The sequence below is a fragment of the Pelodiscus sinensis genome, chromosome 20 (assembly GCF_049634645.1).
Source record: "Pelodiscus sinensis isolate JC-2024 chromosome 20, ASM4963464v1, whole genome shotgun sequence".
Lineage (NCBI taxonomy): Eukaryota > Metazoa > Chordata > Testudines > Trionychidae > Pelodiscus > Pelodiscus sinensis.
Window position 1 is genome coordinate 21,576,367 of NC_134730.1, and position 21,417 is coordinate 21,597,783.

At 39.6% G+C, this 21,417-nt stretch overlaps 1 protein-coding gene across 3 annotated transcripts in view; it reads left to right on the forward strand.

Annotated features, from left to right (window-relative positions):
* The window catches only part of HELZ (helicase with zinc finger), a 172,381-nt gene that overhangs the window by 121,505 nt on the left and 29,459 nt on the right, over positions 1-21,417 (forward strand). For all 3 annotated transcript variants that reach the window (XM_006110581.4, XM_006110582.4, XM_006110583.4), the window contains 4 exons: positions 9,026-9,230; positions 14,123-14,174; positions 15,542-15,735; positions 20,386-20,593. In XM_006110581.4, the coding sequence (XP_006110643.2) occupies positions 9,026-9,230; positions 14,123-14,174; positions 15,542-15,735; positions 20,386-20,593 (659 nt within the window). The remainder of the gene's footprint in view (positions 1-9,025; positions 9,231-14,122; positions 14,175-15,541; positions 15,736-20,385; positions 20,594-21,417) is intronic.

Sequence of the window (21,417 nt, forward strand, 5' to 3'; positions counted from 1 at the left end):
CTATCTAACCTGTTCTTAAATATCTCCAGAGAGGGAGATTCCACCACCTCCCTTGGCAATTTATTCCAATATTTGACCACCCTGACAGTTAGGAATTTTTTCCTAATGTCCAATCTAAACCTCTCCTGCTGCACTTTAAGCCCATTACTCCTTGTCCTGTCCTCAGAAACCAAGAGGAACAAATTTTCTCCTTCCTCCTTGTGACACCCTTTTAGATATTTGAAAAATGGTGGAAGATGTAAACAGTGATTTTAAGGATATTTAGGACTTTGTCTTCAAAGGGTTCTTTGCTATGAAAGGGTGAAATGTTAAGACGATTAGAGACAAAGCCTTCAGGTTTTTTCTGAAACTGAAGAAATGCTTCACTGATTGTACTATAACATAGCAGAAAAAGTGTATGTGTATCAGTCACTTGGTTCTTTTACATTGACTTCTCTTTTCTGAGGAGTGTGGCTCTTTTACGTGTCTGATGTTCATGGAGATGTTCAAAGAAGCCCAACAACTTATTTTTTTTAATGGAAACCAAACTTTTATCTATTACATTTATTAAAATATACTTTGTATTTAAACACATATTTAGAGAGAAAGCATCAAAACAACCTTTGCTTTACTGCTGCTAACACCTTGTTAAAACCAAAGGATTTCTGTGCATTTTATTTCACCATCCATGTTGCTTGCTTGCATTTTTTAGCATGCGTACTTTATGTAACTCACTACACAGCATTTGTTATGCATCGTCCTCTGTATTTGAGCCAAAGGCGGTGCTAGTCTGTGACAGCTCCCAAATACAATTCATGCTTTCAGGTATGGAGGTTCGTGGTCCTATCCCTTGGTGTGTTGGCAAAGAAGTTGGTCATCACACTGAAGGATATTGGTCAGTTTCAGATACTCCTCTGTCCAACAGTAGGTTATTAGGACACACTGTGTTTGCCAAGTAAAAGGGCAATGCTCTTGGATTTCTTAATACCATAAACGATTTCATGGCCCAGTGATTGCCTTAGAGTCATCCTTTTTAAAGGATGCTTACAGTTCATCCATACATTCTCCAGCTTTTGTTGGTTTAAGGTACTGAGAATCAGGTATGTAAGCAACCAGTCGACTATCCAATAAGCATAAACTTATTGGATAGTCGATTAGTCCCTCGACTAGTCGCTTCCCGCTCCCCGCGGCAAGGGTGGAGAGCAGGAGCCAGTCCCGGGGGAGTGGAGCGAGCTTAAAAGCCAGTTCCCCCAAGAGCTATCTCCGCTGGGGGGGGGGGGGGCAGAGGAGGCAGGAGATTAGCGGGGACTGGGCGTGAACCAGTCCCAGGACACTGTGCCTCTGCTTTTTAAATGTATCAAAAGCCTGCCATTTAAAAGGCTGAAGCGCAGTGGTCAGGAACCAGCACGAGCCTGGACAGCTTATTCCTGTCTCTCACTAGATCCCCACACTGGGGAGCCTCCGGGCTCTTAATACATTTAAAAGGCAGAGACGCAGCGGGGTTAGCTCCTGGAACCAGAAATAAACTCACTGCGGCTCCCCCGCCAATCAACTAGTTAACGGAAATTCCATTGACTAGTCGATTAGTTAATTAAACTAAATTTAACATCCCTACTGAGAATGACCTCAAGACCCAAAATTTGATTCCTTGGAGCCCCAACAGCGAAGAATTATGGCCCAAATTTTCATTACATGACTAGTGATTTTTAGTGTCTGAATTGTTTTAGGTGCCTGACTTGAGCTACCTTAGGGAGGTCTGGTTTTCAAATACACTCTGTCTCAACGCATTTCTGGATCATAGCCCATTTTGAAGGGTCTGAAACATGAAAATGGATGCCTAGGCTGCCATTAAATTGCAGTTTTGACAGCTAGTGGAGCAGTCTGCCTTTCTAAGATCAGTAACTGCTGTGTATATTCTGTGCAAATCTTGCACAACAAAAAGTTATTTAATTTAGAAGTAAACAATGTGTGGGCGTTTTATCAAGAAAGTGTTACTTGAGCATTGCTTTTAATATGCCATTGTCTTGTTTCACTGAATAATTGAATATTTACTCTTTGAAAATCCTGCTGGAGGGCATGGACACTCTGCTATAGAGAAAGAGTTCTTTTTTAGCACAAGAGAAATTCAGAAGTCTGAAAGAAATGACATTTTGTGAGGAAAAACAAACCTCAAAAAAGTTTGAGAGAGTTCTTGAATTTTATAAATATTCTAATACCTGTCAAAGTGAGTCAGGAATTTGTAGCTATAGTTGTACAGAACTATGTGAAGTATGCCCTGGGTAATCATTGCATTTCTGTATGTTACAGTCAGAGTAGACAAGGCTGTTTGGCAGACGCTCCTTTTAAACTCAGGAGCAACTATAAAGCAGAGATGGCAGTGTTTTCTTTTCTGTTCTTACACCCAGTACAAATGGTCTATGTCTAGAGAGACTGCTTGGGGCATTTTAAGCAAAAGTGCATGGGCCGCAGTGGAGCTCTGTTGCTTCACAGTAGGTTTGATGATTGCATTGATTAATCACAGAGAGTTCTATCTTTATAACATCCGATCAAAATATTTCCATGTTGTTTAATTCTTTCTTACAGACAAATTATATGAACCTCACGTAGAAAATAAGCCTTCTATCTTAGAGGTGGGCAATGATTTTTGAAGGGGGGGCCACTTTGTGAATTTTGGAACTGGTTGCGGGCCACCCCAGAAGGGGCGAGTCCTTGGGTGGAAGGGGTGCAGGCAGGAGACTTCTTGTGCTCTCCCACCCACAGACCTTGATTGGCCTGGGGATGGGGGACTACGTAAAGTCTTTGCCTCCCTGCCCTGCCAGGGGCACCTGGTGTCTAGAGGAAACTGCCAGCTTTTTTGAATAGCTGGTGGTTCCCTCTAAGCATTGGTCATCCCAGCGGTGTGAGGAGACTTCACGTAGTTCTCCTGTTCCCAGGCCAATCAGGGCCTGGGGGCGGGGAAGTGCATGAAGTCTTTGCCCCCTTTGCAAAGAAAGGATGGCAGGCAGGCTGGCTAGCTGACTGGCTGGCTGACTGTCTTGCTTGCTTTAGGGAAATATTTTCTCTCTCACTCTCCTCCGAAATGGACTCCCTCAGGAGACCTAAGGTGCACAGTCCTAGCTAGGAGGCCAGTGTCAGTGCAGCAGTTGCATCAGGAGGGAGGGTTTCCCCTTAGTTTGAGAGGCGAGGCATCTCACCTCCAAGCCACTGGGAAGAGCCTGGGGGCGGGGAAGTGGGTGAAGTCTCTCATTCTTCACCCTGCCCTGCCAGGGTCGCACAGTTGCCACGCACCTCCAGCAAGGCAAGGAGACTTTGCACGCTCTCCCATCCCCAGGTCTCGATTAACCTGTGGGCAGGGCAGCTGTGGACCAGATTAACTGGCTTGGCAGGCTAGATCTGGCCTGCAGATGTTGTTTTGCCCACCTTTGATCTACATAGTGAAATTTTAAAAAAGCACTTTTGACTTACAGAAAAAGATTGGCATTAGAATGGCTGTTTTAAATTCTTATGCTTGTGAGGCTTGGTCTACACTCCTTAGTTACATTGAAGTAAGTGTGTTGCTCAAGGTGTGAAAAGTCCACCCTTGAGCAATGTAGTTAAAGCCCTGTGTAGAGAGTGCCTCTGCTTCTTGGGCAGGCACAGTTATTATAAGCTGATGGAAGAGCTCTTTGCCTTTGACTTAGATCAGCTGTTCTCAAACTTCATTGCACTGTGATCCCCTCCTGACAACAAAAATTACTACATAACCCCAGGAGGGGGAACAGAAGACTAAGCTTGCCCAACACCCAAGCCTTGTTGCTATTGACAAGCTCTGAAGATCAAGAGCTTCTGCTCTGAGTGGGAGGCATGTAACCTTAGTAGTAGGGCTTGGGCTTAGAGTTTACAGTAAATGTGTAGTGTAGACTTGACCTTGCAAGAGAGACACTTGCCCTCCCTCAAGTTAGTCTACAAATGGCAGTGGTCAGCCAGGGTGTCTCCTCTTAGAATCTGAATGGATGTAGGCTGAGTGAATTTGCCAGCCAGAACTAGGTTGATTGTCTATCCTGTTTCCTTAAAAGGCCAACTGCATATAATCAGTGGGTAGCAAATGGAGTATATTTCCCATGTTGTTACAGTTGCCTGCACTTCTTGTCTGGTGCTTCAAAACATTCCCTAAATTTGGCGAGATATGATGATGTGGTTAAATAATGTTAATTGTATATGACTTGCCTAGTTTATTCTCATGCCTGGCTATTCTGAACAGGCTGAATGAAAAGAATTTCAATAAAAGTTTATTTTATTATGTCTCTTATGACACACACAATTCTCCATATCTGGCTCTAGGTAGTGAGTAGAGTTTTTTTTTAAAATGCAACATTAATTTGCTGTTCGTCTTGTCATCCATACTAAGGTAATTATACATTTTAAAGCAAAAGGTGTTTGGCACTTTGTGGGGGAAAATGATCCCTGTGCAAGTACACAGTGTATCACCTCATTAATCAGCAAGCTTGAGTACTCTTTTCCTAACAGGATTGCTCAAGAAATATTCCAAAATAACAACGCACAGACTGACATTATTCGCAAACGACAACAAGCGACACACAATCTCAGCCGTGCTGAACACCATGCCATCCAGAGTCTCAAAAACAACCTGGACATTATAATCAAACCAGCTGACAAAGGGGGTGCTATGGTCATTATGAATAAGGCCGACTATAACCAGGAGGCAACCAGACAACTCTCCAACACCACATTTTACAAACCTCTCTCCTCTGATCCCACCTCGGAATACCAAAAGAAACTACACTGTCTCCTTAAAAGCCTCCCCACAGCTACTCGGGAACAAATCCACACAGAAACACCTTCTGACCCCTGACCAGGATTGTTCTATCTGCTTCCCAAGATCCATAAACCTGGACACCCCGGACGTCCCATCATCTCTGGTATTGGCATGCTCACTACTGATTTGTCCAGCTATGTAGACTCTCTTCTCAAACCCTACGCAACCAACACCCCCAGCTATCTCCGAGACACTACTGACTTCCTAAGGAAACTACAAAACATTGATAATCTCCCCAGTAACACCATCCTTGCCACCATGGAAGCTCTGTACACCAAAATCCCACATGAAGACGGATTACAAGCAATTAGAAACACTATCCCAGGGGACACCACTGTCAACCTGATAGCAGACCTATGTAACTTTGTTCTCACCCACAATTATTTCCAGTTTGAGAACAACTTATACCTCCAGATCAGTGGCACAGCCATGAGTACACGCATGGCCCCACAGTACGCTAATATCTTTATGGCTGACCTAGAACAACGTTTCCTCAACTCCCGTCCCCTTCACCCCTTCTCTACTTACACTACATCGATGACATCTTTATGATCTGGACGCATAGCCAAGAAACACTGGAGACATTCCACAGAGATTTCAACAACCTACACCCCACCATCAATCTCAGCCTGGACCATTCTACATGAGAGATCCATTTCCTGGACACCACAGTACAAATCAGCAATGGAAAATTAGACACCACTCTCTACAGAAAACCCACTGACTCAAACAGTTACCTACATGCTTCCAGCTCCCATCCAGACCACACCATACGATCCAACATCTATAGTCAAGCCCTTCGATACAATCACATCTGCTCTAATCCCACTGACAGAGACCAGAAACTTCAGGATCTCTACCAAGCATTTATAAACCTCAACTACCCACCCAGAGAAATAAAAGAGCAAACTGAAAGAGCCAGACGAATACCTAGAAACCATCTACTTCAAGACAGACCCAAGAAAACCAACAATAGAACACCACTTGTCATCACCTACAGCCCCCAACTTAAACCTGTCCAACACATTATCAATAAACTACAGCCTATACTGGAACAGGACACTAAACTCCAAGAGGCTCTGGGAGACAGACCCATAGTCTCCTATAGACAACCACTTAACCTCAAGATGATTCTTACCAACAACCACAGGACATACCACACTAATACCAACCCTGATACCTTCCCTTGCAACAAACCCCGTTGCCAGCTTTGTCCACATATTCACTCTGCCGATACCATTATTAGACCTAACCAAGTGAGTTATAAGATCAAGAACACATATTCCTGCGCATCCAGAAATATAATTTATGCTATCATGTGCAGAAAGTGTCCGTCTGCTATGTACATTGGACAAACGTCTCAGACACTTCGCCAAAGGATCAATGCCCACAAAACAGATATCGGACAGGATCACAAAGAAAAAACAGTTTCTTGCCATTTCAGCCAGAAAAGACATTGTCTCAACGACTTAATTACGTGCATCCTGCTTCAAAAGCCTTTTAAGACTGCACTCGAAAGAGAATCCTCTGAACTGTTGTTCATGCTTAAATTCGACACTTTACACTTGGGTCTGAATAAGGAATCTAATTACCTTACCCATTACAAAGATAGCTTCCCCAATTATCACCTCTAATATCATTAGCTCACAGACATTTACCTCCCTCCCCATCCCCCTTCTGTTCTGAAATTTGATTTGTCCTTTTCATATGTGTTCATTTTTTTAATTGTATCCCTTGGTATGTATGGTTGTGACAATTTTCTTCCACTATTTGATTTGAGGAAGTGGGTCTGGCCCACGAAAGCTCATCACCTAATAAACCATCTTGTTAGTCTTTAAAGTGCTACATAGTCCTGTATTTTGTTTCAGCTACACGAGACTAACACGGCTACATTTCTATCACTATGGATATTGTAAAGCTTTGATTTCTAGCTATGATAAAATAGCTTTGTTTCATACATAGACATGGATAAATGTGCCACTGGCAAAGACTCAGCCTGAATCTGGAATGTTTATTCCAATAAAGCTAAATGAAGCATTACTATTTTTTTCTTCATCTCCACCCATGTGGGGTGAAATCCTGACATCACTAAGCTTTGCAAGATTGTTCCTCTCTCATTGCAAATTGCAGAGATAACAGGATTTGGCTATGCTTCTTCTATTCCTGTGCCAAATTTTCTGTCTTTGACAGTGCATACAGAACTAGTGGTTCATCACTTTGGCATTGTCTTATAACAGTGTTTCTAAACCAGTGGTATGTGTACCCTTAGGGGTACTTGAGAGAAGTCTGGGGATACATCAACACAACTAAAATTTGGAGAAAACTGAATTTTTGTTTTAAGTTTTACGACGCTTTATTATTTTTTTACTTTTTACACCCAAAAAATTCATCACTCGCCTGGCTACAGTTAAGTTGTTTAAACAAATGTGTTGCAGTGGTAGAAAATAATTTTGTGTGTCTGAAAACTGTAGATACTGGAGGTTCTTATAATTTTTTTTTAAGGGATACTTTATTTAAAAAAAGGTTGAGAAACACTGTTCTATAGCATCCCTCACTTTTAGAACTCATTTTTATTATAATTATTTATTGAAATTACCATGGCATATGGGAGCCCTAGTCATGGACCAGGATCCCATTATGCTGGGTGCTGTACAAATATAAAATAAAAGAGGGTGTATTTCCCTGCAGAAACATAATCATTTATGACCAAAACTGGCAGATTCTACTCCTTGTGACCACCCCACCAAGCTCTTCTTTGTGTCCCCAGTGGCCATCGGTAGATCAAGAGGCAGTCTTTTATTTTTAAACATAATTCTTTGCTCATTGACGTGGCCTTATGGGATGTCCATTTGTAAAATGAACATTAATGATACTTCCCATCTTCTATTAAGCACTTTAAGATCTACACATAAATATAATTCTTTTATCTTCGGTTCAGGAAAGCACCTGAAAAACTGAAGGAGCAAGCACAAGAAAATCTTCTAGTGAATAATGGAAATACGTTATACAGGCCTTCCATTTTTTTGAACACTTTTCAGAACAGAAATCAATCTTAGATTGTCAGCAGGCATTTGCTAGTATGAAAGGTTGTCAGCCTGTTGTCTTTAATCTCACACCAAAAAGGAAAATTAAAAAGAGGAATGATTATTAAATGTGTCTTTTGGGTTTTTATCTTTTCAGAGTTCTATGTAGTTTTCCCCTACAGCTTTTGTTTTTCATTACTCTTCATTGCTTGAAGAAGATAATTTTATCATTTTTCTTTGATTAAAGGAGATAAGATCCTGGTTGGTGTTGTGATGTGTTTTTTAAACAGTGACAGATTTAAACTTTTTAAAGGGAAATGTCTGTCCCATGTTCTGCTTGTTCTTCTGTTTTCATCAAAAGTATTTTTTGATAGAACTCCTAAAATCATTTTTTCCAGTGGATATTGCCATAATAAGAGTCACAGGGAGAAATTGGAACGACAGATTGAAATGATCCTTTATTTAATGATTTAATAAAAAATAAACTAATTATAGCACTGTAGGGGAAAATCATATAATCTGCATTCTTACATGAACCTGGAAAACCCATTAGAAATATCTAATGTATTATAATAAAAACAGTTCGAATTTTTACCTGCTGTTGAAATATCTCACATGCTTTATGCATACTAACATATTAAGCCTAACAGCGTACCTGGGAGGTGGGTAAAATTTAACCCCATTTTACAGACGGAAAAACTGAAGATCAGTAAGGGTAAGTGACTTTCCCAGAGTCATATGGTCAGTCAGTGGTAGAGCCAAGAAATTAATTTAGCTCTTCTGAGTCACCATTTTGTGCTTTAACAAGACTATCCTTCCATATTTTGTCCCACTATTGTTATCAGACAAAAACTGTGATTTGTACTTCGTATTATTTCTTCAATAAAAACATATTGCGATTGGCTTGGGATTGGAATGGGGGGGCTTGGGACTGTGAGTACAGTACTATGCTGCAGTTTGAAACTCCTGCCTTAACTTTGCAGAATATTAATGGATAAACTAATCTTGATACTATCAGTTACAACTTCCTGTTTCCAGGGGAGGCAGTATGGTGTAGCTGCAGATGCACCCCTGGATCATCTTACAGATGTGTAAAATGGGCATGCAGGAAAATACAAACTGTACATTGCTGTGTAAAACCTCTATTAACTATAATCTGCATTAGTAAATCTTATTCTTTTTATTCTTTTAAAACTGTTTTCCATAGGAAATTTTGGGAGCGATTTATTGCTCTGTGTCATGAGAATGAGAGCCTCCATGGTATCACATTTGAACAGATCAAGGCTCAGTTGGAGGCTTTGGAGTTAAAGAAAACCTACGTTTTGAATCCCCTGGCACCAGAGTTTATCCCTCGGGCTCTGCGACAGCAGCATTCAGCAAATACCAACAAACAGCAACAATCACCACCCAAGGTAAAGCATAACTGGTAATGAAGTTTGTCAAGAGGTGGGCATGAGGATAGACATATCTGTCAAGAAATGACATAAAAGGTTTTTTGGGCTAGTTGTTGTTTTAAAATTTCTTCCACACATATACAAACTTGAAGAAAAGAGAGAACTGGCGGATACAGACAGGCCAGAGCAGGCCTACAAAGAAACAATGTGAAAATAAACACAAATGTTTAGGGTTTATACAAATATTACTGGATGAAATTCAGTGACCTATGTTTTTCAGAAGGTCACATTGGGTGATCATAATGGTCACTTCATACTGAATCTATTGAAATACATATTTATTTAGCATTAACTGGTTATTACTGTTCATCAAAAGACCAAATTTAATTAGTGTCAAGAATGTAACTAGAAAATGTTCTTGGTTTGATATAAGGGTGAAGTTTACCATCACACAAAACTAACTTTTTCTCTCCTTCTCAAGAGATAAGATAGTACACGAATGATTAAAGCATATGTTTCCCCCTTAATTGTGTCCATTAAGAATACATGAAATTCTTCATTTAGTTGTCACAAAACGTTAAATCAGGGATACTGTTTTAATTGATCCAAGTTTGCAGTTGTAATTAAAATGTGCTTTGTCAGGCTTGTGAAAAATGTATGTGAGGAAAAATTTTTTCAGAGTTTTACATTTTTTATTGCAAGTTAAATTATCAAACTAATGCTGGTATTCATTGCTGATTTTTAATGTGTTTTGTCAGTGTTGTAAGGAAAGCCTTCTCTTTGGTATTCCTTTCAAAATGTGGCTTTATAATTGGGGTTAATCAAGTACTTTATCAAGATCCATTGGTCTCTGACAGAAAGTATAGCTCTTTAAAGCTCTTAATAATTCATCTAAGTCTTCAACTTATAAAAAATTTTAGGTCCATTCTTTTTAAATTGCTCTTATTGCTGTTTCATTTTTTACTGGTGCTTCACTCTTGAATGCAATTGACAGTTGAAAGATTTGCCATGTTTGATTTTAACTGGTAAAATGTTTTTGACATGCATTGTATTAGTAAGTAAGAATTGCTGTTTCTGGAAGGTGGATAAATTGTTACATTAAAAAAAATGAAGTTTTGTGGGCAGATGGTTTCATTTTTTTTCTCTCAATGACTTGTAAACTAAGCACATTTGAAGTAGAAGTCAAGAGATACGTTTTCAAACTGCCTGCAATTTAATTTCATCCTAAGATCTCAAAATCTTTCTGCCACCTACATCATCACAGCAATAAGAGCTCTTCTATCTGAACATTAGTTGACAAGTTGTCATCGGGGATGACAGGAGCAAAGTAAGCAGATAATACTTGAACGCACGTAGGAAGTAACTACAATAAGTAATAAACCTCCCTTTTTTCACCCTCAAATTTTAAAAGCCCGTGATTAGTTAACATTTATTGTTGTTAGTGAAAAGGAGGCAGAAGACTCGAATGAAGCTGGTGTATTACTACTACTAAAGAAATAGGAAAACTAGTCCCCAAGAATTGTTCTGTAGTGAGTTTATCTTTGTAGTTCAAGAGGTATTGCTTAACTTTGATATACACTGAAAAGTGACTATGTAAAAATAGTGCTTTCTTACTCAGCACATCTTCCCCTTCAGTCATAAACTTTCTTCCTTGACATAAGAGTGTAAGAATGGCTATACTGCGTCAGATTAGTGATCCATCTAGCCCAGTATCCTCAAGTAATCTGTCTCCTATCATCCATTCCCAGCTTCTGGCAAACAGAGCCTAGGAATACTTCAGAGCATGGTTTTGTATTTCTGTTCATTCTGGCTAATAGCTTTTTTTAAGTTTTTATGCCTGTCCAAAACAGCTAATATGGAATTAGATGGAATCTGTACTGGCATGAGCATTATCAGTAGAATTGTACTAGGCCAAATCTTGCCTTTATTAAATGTGAAACTATGTGAAGATAGCGAAGTTTTGTTTATTAATGGTGATGACACACAAACCAGAAAGAATTTAGTTTGACTTTCAGATTTCAGGTTGGGTTAGTTTACTATAGTGAGTGATAGGGGGGAAATATTTCCCCCCCCCCCCCATGACTTGTAGATTTGATGGAGAAGTTGATGAGAGATAGTAACCATAGAGCTCCATGATGCTGTTTGTACAATGTCATTACATGGTGCAGAACTGGAAAAAAAATCACCATGTAATGCAGTTACATACAGTATCTTGCACTGAGACAAGGCAATCTTTCAAATTAATTTGTCCAAATTCTTGTCCACATTTTGAAAATAAGGTCCCTAAAAACAACTGCCATAAAACATAGCAAGTGTGTAAGTTATAGCAGACTTATCATGAGCATATAACAGACACTATAATACCAATTGACTGCATAAACAAATAAGTAGTAGAATTGTGCAAACAACGAATGGGATAGGCACAAAACTTGCCTAAATCAAGATTTGGTATATCCTAGTATATAAATAGACCTTTTTAAAAGCTTCTGGGTTTTTGTTTGCTTAACCACAGCTATTAAAAATAAACAATTATTTTATGTTCAAAAATAATATTAATCCTAAAAAACCAACGAGAAATTCAGAGACCAGTCTAACACTGCCCTTTAATGCAGTTGCTGCATAGGTCAACATTTGCCAAATCCACCTTCCTCTGTAGGTGAACAACTGATTAATTTGCTTAGAATTCTGGTGCTTATATTCTTTATTCAGGTGGTGCCTGAGGCTTTATCTACACTTACAAGTTTAAAGCACTACCATGGCAGTGTGATCAGTGCACCAGCGCTGGGAGAGAGCAACTTTATAGGAAAACCACCTCCACGAGGGGAATAGCTAACAGCACTGGGAGCCTGTTCTCACTGGCGCTTTACAACACTGTAACTTCTTGTGCTGGGGGGAGGGGGGCGCGGAGGGTTCATACCCCTGGGCAAGAAAGTTACAGCACAGTAACTTGCCCGTGTAGACAAGCCCTAAGTGTTAATTAAAATGGAGGGGTGATAACTCTGACTGTAGCCTTTCTAATGTAAAATACACCCAGCAGAGAAGAACTCCTCCCAGAAATGTGCAGATCCCTTCCGGGCAGCAGATAATAAATTGCAGAAGGTGGTACGACTGATGAACAAAAAAATACTAAAGGGATCTCAGATTATCATTTAGGGTGCATGGGTCTATGCTTTATTGGCTCCAGCTCTGTCGGCATCACTCAGTAGCAGTTGGCTGGCCCATCACTTCTACTGCATCACCCCTCACTCCAACATGCAAAATTTCAAAAGTGATAACATGCAATGTTTTTCACTTGACACTCTGAGCTAACATAATGGGGAGCTATTTTTACAATACATATGTGAACTGTGATACATATGTTGGAGGCAGAAGAAAGGGGTTATGTTAGCACTGCTGTCTCTTTGGCTACGCCTACACTATGAAGTAAGGAGCTGATTCCCCTGCTTGTGTGCACATACTTGTGCTAGATTGATGCAGGCTAGCTGGGGTATATATAGGAGTATACCTGTGGTAGAATGAGTAGCAGCAGAATTGTCGCTTAGCTGTATTGTATGCGAACCTGTGGGGGTGGAAGGAATACTCAGTATTGCTAAGCCATGTGCCTACTCCCACTATACTGCTGTTCATACTCGCACTCCTAGCTTGTAGTCTGGAAGTAACCTTTGAAAAACAATGCTTAAATTGACCACGTTGGATTTTCCAGTCAGTTTCTAAAATGGTTGGCCGAGTACCTTATTTACATTTAGCAGATTTGACATATTTACAGCATTTACAAGTCTTTTGCTTATTCTTTATTTTCAGCCTTCCTATGTAAGTAACTGCCTTCTTGTTTTTAAAAGTGTTCTTGTCATACAAATTATACAAATAAAGATTACCTCCTTAGCCCTTTTTATACAAGTCTTTTTAATGCATAATCAAAGTTCCCGTCAGCAAAATGTAAATGTAATGTATACAAATGGAGTCAAACTAGCTTAAAATCAAGTATCAAAGCTTAAAATATGTAAATAATTTTTCTCTGAAGGTAGCTGTTACTGGTTAGAGCTTCTTAGATCCCATGGCCTTTGGAGTGTTCTAAATGTCTAGATACTTTTGGAAACCCGTTTTTGAGGACCAGCTGTGCACACGTGTGCATGTGTTGATGAGAGGGTGCTCGTAATAAGAAATTAAGTTGGTAAAACATGTTGGTAACAAGTTAGTAACTCCTTAACGATGGAAAAGTTTATTCTTTTGTCCACATTTTATAGCTTATCAAGGTTCTCAGTCAAAGCTGGCAAACCAAAATAATAATTATTATTATTCTGACAAGTGTTTCTGTTCTAAATGTTTACCTTGAAAGCAATGTAGATTATCAGAACCTCAGAGAACCTGTGTCTTGGTGCTGTCTATATCATAATATTTTTAACGACCGTGCAAAGGCAGAGGCATTTGGAGAAGCAGGGTGAAACTGGTCATTTCAAATCCATTTATCAAATTGCTTATGGTTCCCGTTTCAAGTGGCAGTAATAAAAGCAAATCTCATATCTTTTGCTTTGGAGAAAGGGAGAAATGTGAGCATTTCCCATATTGCAAGATTAGGGACTATGCAATTTTGAGTACCCCCCTTTGCTAGCCAGCTTTGATAGTATGAATTGGAAGGATGGGCAGAGCACACTGTGAAACAGAGGTGCTTACTAAGGTACTTTGTACAGCCTTGGTTGGAAGAGTACTGAACCAGTGAACTGGGCAAGAAGAGGATATAATAGATAAAATACCCATGAAAAGAGCTGTAGACTTGTTGTTTTTTCCCACCTCCTCTCTCTAATTGTATTTCATTTACTTGACTATTACTATATTAAAATAAAGAATTACTTTTATGTTTGGTTTACATTAAATATTAAAAAGTCATTATGATCTTTTTTTTTTTAATAAAGGGCAAGGGCCATCATCATAATCAGAATGACCATTTTCCAACTGATGGAATTGGTAAGTGTCTCCTATTTTTTCTGAAGAAACTCAGCCTGGTTCCCCCATGCTTCTACTAATTTGACTTCAATTAAGTTAATGTTGATTTATACAAGTGTATGTCTGAAGGGAGGATCAGGCCTATTATGTCTATGAAAGTCATTTATTGCTTGTGTAAATTCAGCAAGCCGGTATCTCAGGATACTTTAAGTAGATTTTAGGTAACTCCTAGGTTCTCATTATGTGTCCTTCGCATGCTGACTTTAGAAACTAGATACAATCTTGTTGCAACATAGTTGTTGCTACCATGGTTCCACCACAGTTTTCCTAACCTGTGGAAAAAGATTTGTGTGTGATTGGGAATGGATGCGATAACCTGTGGGTGTTTGAGCCAGTCTTCACTAGCAAAATGGCTGTGTAAGGGGATCATGATATAAAATGATAGTGCTCTAAGGCCATTTCTACACTATGCAGAAGATTGACGCTGCCGTTGTCGATCTTCCATAGTTCGACTTAGTGGGTCAAGAGAAGACCTGTTAAAACAAACTCAGTCCTTGTCGGTACCCCTGCTCCTCATGAGGAATAAGGAAAGCCGACAGGAACATTTGCTCTCCTTGGCCTCCTACTGTGTGGACAGTACGGAAATTCAATTTAAGATATGTCGACTCCAGCTACGTAATTCACATAGCTGGTGTTGTGTATCTTAATATGACCTTCTGCTGTAGTGTAGACCAGGGCTAAGTGTTTTATAACATAGCTGGGACTTAGCTGGATGTATGGTTAGATATGGCTCTATATGGATATTATACAGAGTTATAACTTACTGAATCACGATATTCTATCCAAGTAGTCTACAGTGACTTCATGGACTACCCTGCCAGGGACCCTTAGGCACACAGCTGCTACAATTTAAAGTGCAGTCCGTGCAGCTCTCTGCTTTGCAGGGAGAGGGAGGCTTTGTGTGATCTTCCCTCTCCCACCCCAATCCTCAGCTGCTATTGGCTGGAAACAGCCAGCCAATAGGAGCTGAACCCAGTCAATCTCTCAGCTCCTATTGGCTAGAAACAACTAAGTCACAACCCTCCTCCCTCACCCAAACTCTCTCTGACCTCACACTGTCTCGTGCCCCCCTGTCCCTACCCCATGCGTCCTTCTGCACCCAACCTCCATCCTAAACCCCACATCTCTTCCACAGAAAAGTGTGGACCTGGACCACTGTCCAACATATTACAGTGGCTATCCACCAAAAATTATTGCCCACCCCAGTATAAAGAGTTATTTAGTGAATTTGTGAAGAGGGGTTCTTTTTTGGAAGGGTAGAAAAAAAGTCACTGAAGTTCTTCATGTTCTTTTCCTCCCTTTGTGTGCCTTTCTTGTTTATTTTTCAGTTCAGCCCAATCCTTCTGTCCTAATTGGAAATCCTATCAGAGCATATACTCCTCCCCCTCCTCCTCTTGGACCTCACCCCAACCTGGGGAAATCACCAAGTCCTGTTCAAAGGATAGATCCTCACACTGGGACAAGTATTCTTTATGTACCTGCAGTCTATGGAGGAAATATGGTCATGTCTGTGCCTTTGCCTGTAAGTGTTTATTTCCTTATTTCCTTCTTTTATTACATAGGTAAAAATCAATACAAGGCTAGTTAGTGAAAAGTGTACCAGCATCCTGGATGCTTATTTGGGTTTCTATGGCTAAGAATTTGTGTGGTGGTGACCACCAAACCCCAAGGGCTTAATGATGTTGCTGCTACAAAGAATATCACGCATCCTAAAAGGGGTTTCATGTTTAAGCCATATAAGGTTTACTCATGTTAAAATCGAATGAAGATGGTCATGATTAATTACTGGCCTTTTTAGGAGATTGCAGGAGCAGTTGAGATATAATGATGAATTATTGAAAGCTTTCTGAATAATATTGTTTCATGAGTATTAGTTGAATTTGCAGAGAAATAGAAGTGACAGGGTGATTTCCATGTAGGGATATGAAGAGAGAACTTTTGTAACGTTTCAAAAGTCCTCATCTTTTATAAACCACAGAAGCCGTCCATAACAGCCCTGTTTTCCAAACAACTTATATTATCATGGTAGCCTTTGTACTCAGATTTCCAAATGTATGAGGTTAGCTAATTGTACTATTGATCTACCCAGCCTTCTCCCTAGATAAAAAGAGTAGTACTCTGTGTACACTGTCTGCCCAGGCTCCCCACATGCACTAATTAAGATAATAATGTACAGGTTTGTTTTTTGTTTCAGTGAGTTGAATTTTAAAACAAGTTACAATGTTATCCATCTTTGGCTAAATTAATACAAATCTGAATCCCATTTTGAAAGATCATGACTCATACTTCTGTTACCATAAATATACAAGGAAAATTCAACTTTAAGGAGCACAATTTGAATGATCTTATATACAAATAATAGTGGGGTTACTTGTCTTTTAGCATGTTGAGAAAGTGTATGGCTTGCTCTGAGTACTTAGAACATCAAAATTGCTTCTCTTCATTGTGTATAAGGGCTTGTCTTGCTTGCATCACCACGGTAATACAGTGTAGTGCTGCAGCTACGTTCTTTAGTGCTTCAGTATAAGTGTACCTATGACCACAGGAGAGGTGGTAGCTATATCCATGGAAGAATTATTTCATTGACTTAGCACTGTCTATGCAGGGACTTAGATAGGCTTAAATAAGTTGCTTGGGGTATGGATTGTTCATACAGTTGTGCAACGTAGTTAAGACAACCTAATGTTCTAGTGCAGACCAGATCTATCTAAGAGGCATATTCTGATTTCTCTTTTCCTGTTGTAATTGAGGAGACACTGCATTCAGTAGAACTACATCAGAGTAAAAGTGGTATAAGATTAAGTTCAGACTCTAAATACTCATCGCAGACATTCTCATTGCTCTATGCAAAGTAATCTTTGTGCTGTACGATAACAATATTTGCTCTAAAGCTTGTGACTTGAATAGCTAGGACTATAATCCTATGTATCTGAATGTTGAACAGCTGAATATGTTAAAAGGACCTCTTACTGTGGCTAATTTGACTGAAAATCTAAGAGTTTATGCTTCTAGTCTTTCATATTCTCTGCATGTAAGTCTGATTTTCAAATCCACTTTTGTGAAGCTTCACGGGTGCACATCAGAATTTCCTGAAGGAATATGAATAATAGGAGACGTATCTTTCTTTCTAGAGCATCACAAAAAGTGTATCCAATTCCCCAACATAGAGCTGTTGCTTTATGACTTTCACACCTTTTGAAATGGTCGTCCGGCTAAACCAAAACATACTAGCCAGTAGAAGATGATTCTCTCTCACTTTGCTTTAGGTGCTAAAATATTAACAGCATATAAAAATTCAATTACAAACTGTTAATTGTCCAACTGATTGATTGAGAACTATTAATTTTCTTTTGTGGATCACTTGTGCTGCTGAACTGACTCTGTTATTCTGTTATGCCTGATTCGGTTATTGATCACATTGGCATGGCTATATCAATGGATTCCTCTTACTTTTTTTTTTTTTAGACACAAGTCAATATTCCCTTTTGCTCCTCTCTCCGTTGGATGTAGCAACTATTGAGTCTGAGTGACTTTACTCACAGTCTTCCCAAATAAGTTTATCCTTGAAATGTCGAAGAGGAGGCTATAAGTTGAGCCTTCATCTTGCGGTTTCTGTTAGGTTGCATGAATTACTTGCAGAATTATACATTGATGTAGCACCAAAGAGTGTTCTAGACACTTCACTGTATAAAAACAAAAGCATGTTTCCTCACTTGAAGACCTTACAATCTAACAGTAAGAGCCATTTCGAGAGAGAGAGGGCTGGGGGGCTATAGCCAAATGTATGGGGCTTCTTCTTCTTCCCCTTACTATCAGGGAGTGAGGGAAAAATACATTGTTTGTGTCACTTACTCTTCTGCCCTGTCCTCTCACCAGTTGGGAGTGAGAGAAATGCACGCAAGCTGTGTCCTTTCCTCTCGCTCCCTGATAGTGAAGGGAAGGGGAAAAAGAACAAGTAGGGTCCCGGTAAGTGCAGCTGTAGCACCTTTCCGAAGTGGTGCCCATGGTAAGAGCAGAAAAAAGTAGGTAGGGAATTGAGTAAGAGAGATTGGAGTTACAGAAATGCTGTTGTGTGGTAATATAGTTGTGTACATCTTCTTAAAGTTTCTTTGGGGGTAAACTATATGCATACACAGATGTTCATATAATTTCTTATACATTTGTAAATATTCACATATAGCTAACATTTTTAATGGTTATGTAGGTTCTTTATGGAAATGCAATTCGTAGCTATTTGGGAGCTTGCTATAAATCTGGGATTTCAGCTCTGTATGCCCAGACCATCTGGCAACTCTTCTCTTTTTTTAAGTAATAACGCCACCGATTTCCATTCATTAGGTCAAATAAGTAGAGCCCTGCAAATTCATGGATATCTGCTTTATATCCGCTGGTACCTGCAGATATGGATGTGGATATCCTTGGATCATTTATGTGGATGTGGATATCTAGAACTTTGCAAATTTGTGACTATCCACTTTATATTTGCAAGTATCCTCATCTGCGGATATGAATGCAGCTATCCACAGCTCATTTTTGTGGAAGCAGATGCAGATTCAAATTTTATATCCACGAAGAGCTCTACAAATAAGTTTTCTTTTTACTAGGTTACCAGAAGTCTACATATGATGGTTAAATTTAAATTCAATAAGAAGGCCAGCAGCTGTATCTTTATAATGCTCACTCACTTTTTATTAATATCAAAACAAGATAATTTAAATATTTTTCTGTTTTACAGTTTAAGGCCTAATATATTCCTATGTACCTCCAGTGGAAAAAAAATATGAAAATATCAATAAGTTTGAACATGCTCCACCCCGACCCCTCGGGATGGAATTTTAAATAATTAGGTATGAAGGTCCACATATTATTGAAATGTCTACTTTCAGAAAGAAGTATATTGGAGATCATTTGAAATTGCATAAACGCAACTGGAGGAAGCACGTAGCTCAAAGCTACAATTCAGGATCCAGGTTTCAAGGGCAAATATTTACAAAAAATCTTCTGAATTACTTGGAATATGCTGTGTTCAAAACAAATAATGAAGGGATTAATTTATTAAAAATATAATAAAATGACTGAGGCCATGTAAGATAAAAGAGGCTATATCTATCCTCTAGGGCATTTTTCATCTTCACAGTAAAAAATGAGGGAAATTGTCTGCTGCCATTAGTTAAGGATGGTTTGACACACTCAGCATGGATGATTAAATTCATTTAATTCTCTTTTGATTCATGGAATCACCTTTTTAAATAAATTTACACACAGCATATATTGAACTAATTTGATCCAGAGCGTCTTCCTTTTCAGCTTTTAAGGAACAAATGCACAGTATTTTAAAGGCCCTGGAATTCTTGATTTCAAAAAGTCAATTTTATTTCAGATAGGAAATTGTACCCTGGAAGAGACTCTACAGTGACTAAAATATGTTCCTTAACTAGAGCCCTGCACAGATATGAAATTTGTACCTTCATCTGTATCTGCAAAAATGAGCCATGGATATCTGCATCCACATCCGTGGATATGGATTCCTATGGATATGAAGTGGATAGCCACAAATTTGCAGGGTCTTAGATATAAAATGTGTACCTGCATCTGTATCCACAAAAATGAGTCACGGATATCAACATCCATACCCCTGGATATAAAGCGCAGACCCATAACATAGATTCTTAGGTGCCAGTCCTTCAGCATATAACATGTGGGAGGACTGCTCACTGAGCCCACTAGAGCCCCAGTGATTTCTCTGGGGCTTTTTGTGAGCAAAGTGACCTGCCTGATTATAGTATCATATTCATAAGCCACACTTTCCATCATTCCACTTACATATTATCTAACCTGTTCTTGAATATCTGCAGTAATGTACATTGACTTGCCCAGTTATTTAATCAGTTTCATCTGCTTGTATGCACTTTCATGATCTCGCCTCCTTCCTCCATGTAGCCTTCATTTTTGGTTTATCTCACTCTTCAGAAATCATCTTTTCTGTGATCCTTGCTACTATGCCTGAACTTTTTGTTCTTTATTCCTGATTATCACTCACATGTACTTTATTATTTAATCATCATCTCTAATATGAACAGGTGCTTCCTGATTGTCATAGTAATTGTAGCTGACACTGTGCCTATTCTTAAATGTACACTAATGTATTGCATCTTTTTTTAAAATTACATAGGTACCATGGACAGGGTATCAGGGTAGGTTTGCAGTTGACCCTCGACTCATTACACACCAAGCAGCTATGGCATATAATATGAACCTGTTACAGGCACATGGGCGTGGATCTCCTATACCTTATGGCCTGGGACATCATTCACCAGTTAGTATAGGGCAGCAGCAACTTCAGCATCAGGAAAAGGAGCAACATGAACAAAATAGAAATGGTGAGTTGAATGTTTCTTCAAATACCGCAGCAAGTGGCTTCTTGTTTGCTGAGCGCATCTGCAGTTCAGACAGAGAACTGTGAGAAACCCATTATTTTTAAAATGCATTTGAACGTGCCTGACAGATGCTGAATTTGACAGAAATGGAAACTTGTTCCTCTGTTTATACCAGGGGAGGGCAATAAGCAGTTCGCAGCACAGGCGCGATTTGCTGGGGCTAGCTATTGCCAGATGCTTTATTTACCTGAATGTCCACAGGTAGGGCTGCTCCCAGCTCCCATTGGCTGTGGTTTGCCATTCCTGGACAATGGGAGCTGTGGGAAATGATGGCCTGGCCTGTGCCACTTTCCTCAGCTTCCATTGGTTGGAGGCGGTGAACTGCGGCCACACTGGGAGCTGGGAGCAACCAATCCTATGGATGCTGAGGTAAACAAAGCATCTGATGGCCCATTAGGGGCTAACCTCGGTGAACTGCATTTGGTTTATGAGCAGCTTATTGTCCACTCCTGGTTTATGAATAGGAATGATGATCTCAGGGCAAGGTTCGTTGTGCCATCCCCATCTTGTGAACATCAGTCCTGGTCTTCAGGGGCCTGATAGGGCAGTTCATTACCCACAGCTCATTCAAGTACCTGTTCTCTTCCATGAGGCTCCCCACGGAGGTGTTTTCTTATGGGATGTGGACATGAGGAAATAGATACAAAGATAGAATATTTTGTAAGACATTTGCAAATATATTAATCAGGAATGGTTATTTGTGGTGCTGCCTAACTAGGAAAATAGCATAGCGTCCTTAGTGATTGGAAATTCAGTCTCTATTTTAG